We start from the raw sequence: 11,694 nt of genomic DNA, 5'->3' as shown, positions 1-11,694 counted from the left end.
TCAAGTATAGACTGTTCTATAATGCAGCAGCTAACCTAAAGTATCACATTGTACCTGTAAAACACTCAACTTGAATGTTTTTAAACAGGAGGTCCAGTTAAAAATGTAAGCAGAACTAAATCTGAATAGCTGTTTGTGTCGGTTATTTTAGTTTCCTTTCTGCCTTTGAACCAGAGAGCGCAAGGGTCAGAGTGAAGATTTGCTGCTTTGGAAGTTAAACATTCACTAATTTTTAATGTGTTTTCCTTTTGCATTGCAGTCTCTGTCCAGGCTTGGTTTTGGCATCAGCAAGATTTCCTCCCCACCCATTACAAAATAAAAATAGATGCTAAATGCCCCAGGACACATTAAGGCCTAATGTTTTTAAGGTGTACATTGCTGATATTCAACTGCCAATGCCAAACTGCTACGGTTTTTAAAATAAATCTGAACACCTTTAAAATAAGATCTAGTTCACACAACAAGATACTATTTGGGGTATATATTAAAGCAGTATCAAAAAAACCTTTTGTCTCAAATTTTCATCTCAGTTTTTCAGAAAAATGTAATAAACAGTTGGTGCTACATACTGAGGTTTTATAACTTAAACAATGGTAGGTGGCATACAGATTCACAAATTGTACTAATTTCCTAATTTAGGCACATGAAAATGCATGCTTTTATTTATGATCCTAAAAAGAAAAAATAGTAGTAAATGATATTTAAAATGCATCTATAAAAAAAAAAAAAAAAAAAAAAAATCACTTGACCTCAGGAGCTGAATTTTTAATAGCCAATGCAGTGTAGTTTTATTTCACTTTAAGTACTGATGAAGGGCGTGTGGCAACTATCAGCTCTCAAAACATGATGCATCTTATTCATATTTGTACTTTATGTAAACTAATGAAATTACAGGGCTTGCATTTGACATCATATATGTCAAAATGGATTTGTCACATACCTCAAAAAGTGTTTAAGTACTATATTCTAATGCCAAAAACTGAAAAAGAGGACTTCTTCCATACAAACAAACATTCCCAGGACCTGATATATGCTACTTTGGGCTGCAAGAAGACAGCAGTGTGAATGTAGCATTTCAAACAGCTCTTATACAGAATGTGCTTTGATTGGTAGATTAATAACCTCAAAAGCCCAACAGCATTTTTAAGAATTTTTAGTTTGCATAGACAATGGACACTATTCTCTAATAAGCTTTAGGCTAGTATCTGATTAAATGTTTAAATACATATGGAAAAGCGAGTGTCATTTAGCCACATTAGTAAAAATACTGGAGTTTAATCTGATTAGAAGTATAACATTTTAAACAAGCTCCTAAATCATAAAAACAATAGTGGGGGGGAAGGGTCGTTTGCTTGGGGGTTTTTTAAAGAAGACTTTCAAAATGTCTAGCAAAACCCACAGAAAAATTCTTTCCTACTCCTGGAGAAATAGTGAACCTACTGTTTAAAAAAAGACCCACAGACTGGGTTTCCTTAACTTCAGTTTGACTGCCCTCTCTTCAATTAGAATTGTTAACTACATCAACTATTTTCTTATATAGGTATTCAAAAGAGGGTGGGCAGCACAAGAAGAGTAACAGAATTGAAGGCATGCAAGTAAAGAAATTTTTGTAATCCTGTAGTAGTAATAGTTTCAGTTACATGGGCTTTACTAGCCATTTTACTATTTTGGGTTTAACCTATCCTTCTATTTAAATCAGTTATTTCCTAACTTAATGTATAAAAGCCATTTCAATGATTAAATTCCTACAGATGAACACTGGGGTATCTTTGAGATGCAAAAATATTAAGCTTTGGGTTTTAATTTGATAAGATGTGGATAATATTATATGTAAGAGCATACTCTAACTGGCTCAGATCAATCTTCATCTTGCATTGAATCATTTCACTTAATGTGTGCTGGGACTCTCCTGCTACTAGTCCCTGAAGCTGACGTTTTCAACAACCCGCTTCAATCAGGATTCCCCATCTTCTTTCTGCAAGCAGATATACACATTCCTATCTCCCACCTCCCCTCACAAATTCATAAGGTTCACTGAACCATTACCTTAAGTTTTCTGGAAAAATCTTAGCTGAACTCTTGACAGCATGTCAATGTAATCCTGAATGTCAGAACCCTCATTTGAAGGGCACCACCACACTGGAGAGGCATCCTGTCCCTGAGCTTAGAGTTTAGGACCATATGAGGCATCATATAAGAGAAGCTTAACCTCATGCTGAACTGAAAACTTTTTTTCTTTTGCATTTTGTATTGCAAACAGCAGCAACTGTGCACTATACCTAAAAAAAGAGTTCATTCTGTAGTCCTTAATCAGGCAAAATTCCCATGAAGACGTGTGAGATCAGACCCACCCACTTTTTCACTTTTCAGCCAGTTCAATTGTTTAACTATGTAGGCCTCAACTGGGTACGTGCTATAAACCTTCTGGTTAAACTACCAACCAGTTGGCAGTTGGATTGGCCAGGAGTCATATGATACCGAGTTAAAACACAGATGCCACAGCATATTTAGGACAAAGTTATGCTTTCATCTTAATGCAGCCCTAAGTGCTGCACATTTCTTTGCTCTTATGCTACGTTCTTAGGATCAGCCACAACATAAGACGGGGGGAAAAAGGCAGAAATAATAATTAATTAAAACACAACTAAATATCAGCAGACAACACATATAAAACTACTGGGTGGAAACAAAAGGGATTCTTGTAATTGCCTTTGTTAAAAGAAAGGCTGCTTAAGAAAAGCATAATTATAGATTTATAAAAGTTATACTCTAGATAAAGTATGCAAACATAGGGTTTGTGTTTCATGGGAGAGTCATCTATTTCAGTGGAGGGCTGTGGTTACTACATGCTCATTTTCCTGTATATTTCTTTATTCATCCATAATCTGTACGCTTGGTGCATAAAAAACTGGGAAGCTGAACATTAAACATGAAAATGGACTCAAGCATTTCTTTTTATAAAAATAATATACATTATTTTTAAGCTAAGAAGACCTTGCATAAAGAGAGCAGATCCTATATTGCTGGAAAGGTAGACTGAATGATCTAGTAAGACCTTTTTTGTCTCTAGCTTCTACCACTCTGATCTGTAATGGGCACTACACAAGTCCTACCCAGACTTTAATCTACACAAGTCTCACCTTCAGTAAGTCAATGAAGAAAAGGGAGGAAAAATTCAAACTAACCCAGTTTTATAGGAAGTGACCAAGAAAGACAGGAAGTTACAAAGGAACTGCAGAAAAGTTCCCAAATTTGGAAAAAAAAATCCTTAAACAGAGAATCTCATGATTGTCAAAGGAATCTCATCTGCAGAAACTTTTTCATGTAACTTTCAGTAAAGATTAGGATTGTGGCATTTTGCTCTTGAAATCACAGTATTATTATAACAGGTACAGACCATGTTCTAACACTGCAAGGTATAAGGAAATTAATTCAAGAATGTTGTGCTAAAACCAAAATTTTGAAGAGGTTGCAAGTTAATCACCATAAAAAGTGTCATTTGCTTTATTACAAGTTCCAAACTGTTTAGCCCTGAAATTGGCAGGGCTTAGTTCACGTGCCCATACAAGTTAAAATACAGAAATTTCACCAATGTGGAAAAAAGAATGGGACTTAGTTTATAGGGAAATTACCAGCCCTTTAGTTCTAAAGGTCACCTCCAGTGGGTAATGGTATACTCAACCATTAAACATCTACATATCCCAATGCTACCTTTTCAAACTACAGATGACAATTTTCCACTATAAACCTGAATGTGGAAATTTCATTACAGATATTCCCAGTTGACTTGTAACAATGGAAAGTAAATGTTGTAGGAATCTTATTTAAATTAAAATTGTATTTCAAGCCTATATGATGGTGAAACCAAATTAAAAAAATCTGTTTCTCAAAACACCAAGATCCCAAATCTGCATTCCTTAGGCACACTAAACTCCCAGGAAAACCAATGTGGGTTTTGGGTAGATAAGAATAGACGATTAAGCCCTACTAATCTTACGGCATGAGTAAAATGGGATAGAAGTATATCTTCTTCCCTGCACAGTGATGGAGACGAAAGTATGGCATGAGTTGCAAATGAGTCTTGCTGACAGAAAAGTTTTCCAATAGATCTATTTTTTCTGCCCTCCTGACACAGGGCGGGGGGTGTCTAAGGGGAGGGAGAACTAAGAGGCGCCTGTCTTAATTTTGCTTTTTACCCTTGCCAATGAGAGATTAATAAAACTCCAGCATAACTGAAAAATCCTTTAGTTAGGATTTCTTATTTTATATTTACAGAAAATGTATGCTCACTGCCTCTCACATACTCTCAATAATGTATATAATGTTTCACTGCTTCTCCAGCAAAATGTTAGCATGGTTCTAGGAAAGTTTCCATGGGTTGCATTAACAATGAACTTTAGTCACAGTATTGTCCACTGATTCTGGGTACAAATGTTTAATACTGATTATGCTCACATGCATAAAGTGTTCAGCCAATTTTGGTCAGTGTTGGTGTAGTGCCTCTCAACTTACCACCCTCTTTAATTTGGATTATTACTGACATAACCCAAAAGTTGCAGGAAGCTGAGGCAGCCTTGTCTGCAAACAGAACATGACATTAATAGAGATTATTAATTTGAAGACATATAACATACATTTTTGTAAACATTAGCATGAAGAGGCCATGAGTTAGCATGGCCTTCAGGTACTAATATTTAATCCCAGCATGCCTCCCTTATTAGCACAATTAATAACAAAGCAGTCTTAAAATTCAGAAGTGATGTTTTAGCTAAGTAGGGTGGTTTAAGAAAAAACCTAAGTTGCAAACATGACTATTTTGAGCTTTCAAAATACCATTCTCAAGGCTGTAACGATGAGAAGATAGATAACAGCAGTATGGGAATACTGAATTAATGTCATACAGCTTGCTCACGACAATGCAAGGACAGTAACACTACAAAGACTTAGGATTTTTGATATGGGTGAAAGGAGAAAAAAAAAGGATTATAATATAGTTTGGCTCATTGCTGAAAATTATTTCTAATTTAGGTCTACAGCCTATCCATACAGAGTTCAGTGTACTGAGACATGAAAAGTAACTTCATTTTTTTTCAGTGCAGAGAGCCCTAAACAAACTTTGTCCTTCATTCTCTAAACTCAAAGCAGCGGTATTTCAAGGTCACTTGCTGAGGGAAGGCCCTGCTCCAGCAACTTTGACTGCAGCACTTCTCCAAATGCCGGAGCAATAAAAATAAATAAATAAATCTGGAATACAAATCTTTATCTGGTGGACTAAGCAAACCCTTTCCACTGGAAAACTTCTAAAGCGCACTCTCATTCTCTTTCCATAGCTGTCCTTCACAGGACTACAGTTCCTGTCTGAGACTGCTTTACTGCAGGAACGTTCCAATGACCTTCATTCCTTAATTGCAAATAAAAAGGAAAACAAAGGGTTGCTTATGTTTCTCAAATATTTTGTTCATGTTTGTAAAAGGGATCCAAAGCTTCAGAACCCACAAAAACGGAATAGTTCCCAACTAGAAACCCACGTACAGCTGTTAGGCTCTACATTCCCTAGACTAAAAATCTGGCATTATCTGCAAGGGCAACACAACATGCTGCACCTTCTCTAACTTTCACACACCAATAAAATGTAAGAATAGAATAATTCTGAGAGCATGATATATGAAGTGATGAGCTATTCTTGTACTACACATCATATGAAAAGTTAACTTAGCTATCTTGATAAAACATATGATTTGCAGGATTAATATATATCCTGAATGTGCTTGAAAAAAATCTGGGGTGAGAAGGAAGATAGCAGAATTATACCCATTATTATATGTCCATTTTAAAGCAACAGTACTGCTGGTGGGTAAAGTTACACAAGAATTTAACTTTATGATGCAGGGCCTTAAGCATGAAATCCTACTGTACAGCAAGGCATGTTTTTAAACAAATCTGCAACAATATTACAGGTACTCTATGCATCTATATAAACAGAGGCTATTGGATAGTGGGGTAAAACCACTTAAAATTACATTTTGGTTTATATGAAAGCTTCAGTGCACTTAAACAAAGAAAAAATACTCTGAAAAATAGTTCAAGCTTTTAACCAACATATGCAGGGCAAAGAATAAGTATTTTATCACTGTATTTCTTTGCAAATTAACATCTTTCTCGTTTCATCTTCTCTTACCTCTACTGAATTATCAAAAGAAACAGTTGAAGGGCATGCAAAATCCAAACAGAACAAGGTACAGTAGGTGCACTTTAAGGTATGCAAGGAATGTAAAGTGGCCATTTTCTGAGACAGTCCAACTTAACTACTCTAGCTGCTAAACTAGACAGCTTCTAGGATTTCTACATAAACAAAAATTAAACTTACCAGGAACTGCATTAATTTTACATGCAAATAATTATGCTTCTCCAGACAGGGAGAATTTAGTCATTCCTAGCCCTCCCCCACAAAAAAGGAGGAAGAAACAAAGGCAGCAGGAGATGCAGAAAAATGGTTCAGGAATGTCCACTGCAGTGCAAAACCGAACAGCTGCCCTCCCAGCAAACTATTCGCCATTTTTCTTTGTCTTTCAGCTGACCCCTGCCTCAGTGAAAAACTCCCGAGTCTCCAATGAAACACTGTGCAGCCTCCTTCCACTTTAACAGTCAAAGACATTCAATCTAGCATGCTATTTGACACCGAACCTTGCCTCCGCTGCTTGCTCATTGGCTGCGTTCCTTTATCTGCGAAGATCACAACACCCGGATTGGCTGCTTGTGTCATCACTAACCTCCTTTGTACACTTCCTGTTTTAAAGTTACCTTGAGATGCAGAACAGGGGTCAGACACAGACTTCAAACTAGAAGGAAACTTGTGTACAGAAATATTTAGCAAATACACGCCACCCAAAAAACAGATAAGATATTGGTGTCTGAGGCAGTCTCCCTTGCATATTTGACAGTTTTCCTGACATTTCAACATAGTCTTAATATCTCCCACCCCTAGCATCTCTTATTGGCTGCCTGGAGTTCCATTTTTTAAAAATAATTAGGGTAATTTAGCTGCTTGTGATTGGTCAGACAAATTGCCTGTATAATGCTGGTACAAGACCCTATAGCAGTTAATCTGAAAAGACAGTAAGCACAAATTGGAAAGTTACTGTGTGAAAAACCCCTAGGCTTTTTGTCATCATAAGACAGAAAAAGCCAGCCAGAGGCAATTAAACAACTTTAAAGTTAGCAGAATTGTAGCAGAACAGAAGTAATCTCTTCAAGACCTAATCTTGACTATCTGCACAAAGACCTGCTGGAGGTTTTCAAAAAGCCTCTCTCATTCTAATCAATTCTATTAAAAAAAAATTAAGAGAACTTTAAAACTGCAGTTATGCACTCGAGTCACGAGATGTCATCCAGAGTTTGAATATGGCCCACTGAAACTGCTCCCTGTTTTTGTGAAGAACTACATCTTAATGCATACATGTGGTTATATGCTGTAGTATTTGAGAAATCGGACAAAGGTTTTTCTAAAAAACTTAAGTATGCTCCAGGGTCTTGAAAGCGCTTTTCAAGAAATGAGCGTTAACTGCAGAGTTAAATTAGATGAAAACACAGATAATTCATCTGTGTCAGTAAATGTTCACTGATGCATGTCTGCGGTTAAAATAAATATTTTACACAACTTACTAAGTAAAGTTCGCTATGTCCCTTCGCTAATGATTTTAGTTTACTAAGTGGCAGACACACTGCAATAGCACCCAGTACCAGAGTAGGCCACACATCTCCATTTCCCAAATTTAGTGTTAACTGACAGTATTCACTTATACCACAGAATGCCTCATCTCAGTGGGGGCTAACTTTTTTGGCAGGCTAAGAGTAAGGTAAGCCCTGCATCCTCCCCAATTACCACTCTGATCCCCTTCCCTTCCCCAATCTATTGCTCTGCTTTCTGCCTTGTCGCTGTGTTCCCCAATCTGCCACATGCTGCACACAGGGGTTACATGCAACTTGTGGCATGTGTGCTGCAGGTTGGCCACCCCTGCCTTATCTCATGAACCTGATGAAGACCAGAGTAGGAAGCTCCTACACACTTACTAGGTTTATAAGATTTACGTTATTGTGCATTCAGCTGAATGGCAGGAGTGGTGCCAATTTTACTTCCATGACACAAGCACCTTAAGTTCTCCGAAGGATGAGAGCAAGGCCTCCATAGTACCTGCCATGTTACCATCGTACCATACAAAATTCTTCATGAACAAAGTAAAAAATAAACAAGGAACCTTTTCTATCCCCTCCGCATGAAATACCTCATCATGCAGCTCTTGACCACACTCACATGTGCAGTGACCTTCTTTAGCTTTCCAGTTTTCAGTTGTACAGCCATTAAGTGTTCTAAACTTGCTCAGTATTTCAGTTTTCAAAGGCTCTGAAGGCAACCACATCAATGTTATTTCTTCACAGCAGAATACTAATAACTGCTCAACTGTCAACAAATTGTCTCTCTATACCTGATTTCAAGTGTCTACTTTCAGCCATTCCTGTTCAAAATAGAGGTTCCAACTACTGTTTTGAAAACAGGTTTCCTCCTAACGCCCCTTCTCAAACTAGTGATCTCAGACATATACATTGTTTTAAAAATGCCCTTCCTCCACAAAACACTAAATAAAATAATCACTTTAGAACAGAGAAAAACCTGGAAACCTTCAGAAAGTTAAAATCAACTGACAACAAGGACTTTGAATGGAAATCTTTACACAAATCAGGCCATGGTGACAGCTATGTTTCAAGGTCAACATTTAAAACAACAATGGGTCTGATCCAAAGCCCATTTAAGTCAACAGAAAGACTCCTTTTGACTTAAATGGGTTTTGGCTGAGACCCAAGGTTTTAATAACATGTTTATAAAATACAGTCAAAGTTGTAATACCTACACTGAGGTAGGATTGTCTTTTTGTGCTTTCACTTGGTATATACCGACATCTATTAGAGCAACGTAACTCCATTTTTCATAGTAGGATTCGAACAAACTGTATTTCAAGATGTTTTCTTACGAGAAAAAGAATATGGTGTCCATATATAACAGCAGGGAACAGCAAAATTAAGAAGCACAACAAATGCAAACACAGCACTAAAGAAAGATTCAATTAGACCCAAACAGCTGGTAAAACTAATGCACTTAGAAAAATAGTTACCTTAGTGGCTTATGAAGTATTATGATTAGTTTTAAAAGTTCAATATCTTTAAAAAAGAAAAGAAAAGAAAAGCTAATAATAGTTAGATTCTTTGCCTGTGGCACTCCATAGGCTCAGGGGATTATGTTTGATCTACTGAGCTGATTATTTGTATTGTGAAACTGTACACACAGTGGGAGTGGTTAAGCCAATGCTGAGTGCTTTTAAAAATCCCACATAAAAGCTTGTAATGGTGGATACTAAGAGACAAGGGTGTTGAACCCATGACTGGTATATGGATTATTATGCTGGCTACTGAAAGCTATCATGTTTACCAAAATTGATACAATCTGCTGAAAGGTATTTAGCTATACTATTAAAATGGACAACTGGGACCACAGAGACAAACGGATATTACAGAATCCTAATGATCGTCTTTAGCATTAAATATACAGACAATTAAATAATCTTTGGCTTTGTAACAGACTGATATGGATACCATTTGTAAAGCTGGCTTCTACAATATGAAGAACCATCCTCCAGGAAACTAAATGAAATGATCAATTCCTTCCACATGTCCTACTGAAAAAGCCATAAGATGATGGTGAAGTTACCTTTCAGACCCTGCTGGTTTGGGAAGGATTAGAACCAGCAACCGGGGAAAGAAAACATCAATATCCAAAGATCAATCTCTGTGTTGTTTTTTTTAAAGCCCACTCAAAATAAAACATGCAGCCCACCTGCGTAAAAGTATGTAGAACAAAATGAATTTAGAGATGCATCCTTGACAAACAATGAGACAAGGTAATTGTGCACAAGTGTTGGAAGGGGTAATACGGACACAAAGGGCTATACAATGAGAGAGATTTTCCCCTTCAAATTTCTCACCATTGCTCTTGACTATGTCCCTCAGCTGGTGGTGGTATTAGCAAAGAGCAGGCTGCAAGTAGCCAGCCTTTAAACAGTGTTGTCCGACTCTTTCCCAAAACACCACAGAGCTCTCTGCTTGGAACACCAGCCACTTGCAGCACCTCGCCTACATCAGTTGTCCCAGAGCTGCTACTACCGGTGAAGGCAACTGTGAGAAATGGAGAGCACAAGTGCCTAACATACCACAGTGTTAAAAACAGTATTATAGGAAGCTGAGCAGAGAAGAAAACGGACTGAATATGACTCAGAACATCTCAAGAGTGAAATCTAATCGCCCATGGAATTCCTTCTTTAGGGATCTGGTCTCGGGCGACGGAGCCTTTACAAAACAAGACTGGACAAATCAGTTTAAAATATAAAAAAAAGAATAGTGCAACGACCCATCCCACATTAGCATGAACTGGATGATCTGGGTAGAGATGGAAAAAAACCCTACAAATAGTTTTCTGTGGGTATGTTAGAAACAACTCAGAAAAATTCTGAGTTTGGTCTCATCCTACATTATTAATTACTATTCTAATGGAAGATTAAGCTCTTTAACACAAAAACTTGCTCACATTAAAACAAGAGAGGCCCAAATGACTAAGTCAGACTAACTAGCCAAAAAGGCCAGAAATACCTTAAGGTTTCGACCATTCCTAAATAAAGACAATGCAGATTTGATGTTGTATCTTAAAGGTACATAAACTACAAAGAACCAGCTCTTGCTTCAAAATCCTACATAGGTTCATTAAAGAGAAGACTTTAAAACAAGAGGTGTGTCAGGAACAGTCAACAGAACACCTGCCAAATGTACAGTTACTCAACAATATAAAACTATTTTCCTTCTGTTTAAATATAAACATTATGAACAGATTGTTCTTGGCATAAAAATGAGTTCTGAGCAGAGTAAAAAAAGTTGCATTCCCCAATCTTCACTTTTGGTGAGCAGAGATAAAAAAAAGATTGAAGTAATATCAGAAGTTTTATTTTCACGTCTGAACTGAGTCATTCACATTTTTGGCAATGTTACAAGTTTACTGCAACAGCACAATTTGCTGACTTATCTATGTATTTTGCTACCCTTTTATAAAAAACAGAAACTTACAGGTTTCATAAAAACAGTAACTTACAGGTTTCTTGTCTTTTTAAGGCTTGCTAAACAACTATGTTCTTTGAAGGTTCCAGTAACTTTAACCTGAAGCTGATTTTGAAGATGTTATATTATCCAGAAAAGGAAAGGAATGTATCCAGACTTGAACAGTTTTGTATACAGATGGCTCACGATCTGTGCTACCACCATGTTAAACCCATCTTTCTAACTATGGGTCCAGTCCCGCAAAAGTGGTAATAGTTCACAACTTTAACTGCTAGAAATGGAGTGTACAGCACCCAGAACTCGGTAAGACTAAAAGTGCACCAATATATCAGTCGCATATTGGATTGGCACTGATAAAAGGAAAATTAACATTATCGGCAACTGGTTCTTTTTGGTCGGTGTAGCCAATAATATCACCAATAAACATTGCATGCATGCACGCAGCTACGGCATGCATGCAGCCAGGAGTGCAGCCAGCCCAGCAGCTTGGAGAGCAGCATCCAGCTGGTAAGTCTGGGTGAGGGAAGGAGTGGGGCAGGG

The 11,694-nt window shown here is 37.3% G+C and overlaps 1 protein-coding gene across 3 annotated transcripts in view; it reads right to left on the bottom strand.

The window, feature by feature from the left end:
- The window catches only part of NFYC (nuclear transcription factor Y subunit gamma), an 80,611-nt gene that overhangs the window by 64,176 nt on the left and 4,741 nt on the right, over nt 1–11,694 (bottom strand). Inside the window, exons 1-2 of one of the 3 annotated variants that reach the window (XM_019512248.1) lie at nt 6,368–6,619; nt 4,513–4,578 (exon numbers count right to left, since the gene is read on the bottom strand). The exons of 1 other annotated variant lie outside the window; for it this stretch is intronic. In XM_019512248.1, coding sequence (XP_019367793.1) covers nt 4,513–4,543 — 31 coding nt within the window. In that variant the 5' untranslated portion in view covers nt 4,544–4,578; nt 6,368–6,619. Of the gene's footprint in view, nt 1–4,512; nt 4,579–6,367; nt 6,620–11,694 lie in introns of those variants that run through there. One more of the 3 variants, XM_019512249.1, reaches the window with a different exon arrangement.

The sequence above is a fragment of the Gavialis gangeticus genome, unplaced genomic scaffold (assembly GCF_001723915.1).
Source record: "Gavialis gangeticus isolate Ggan-Ray unplaced genomic scaffold, GavGan_comp1, whole genome shotgun sequence".
NCBI classification, from domain to species: domain Eukaryota; kingdom Metazoa; phylum Chordata; order Crocodylia; family Gavialidae; genus Gavialis; species Gavialis gangeticus.
Note: the sequence above shows the minus strand (reverse complement) of the source record. Positions and strands in the feature narration are given on the sequence as shown.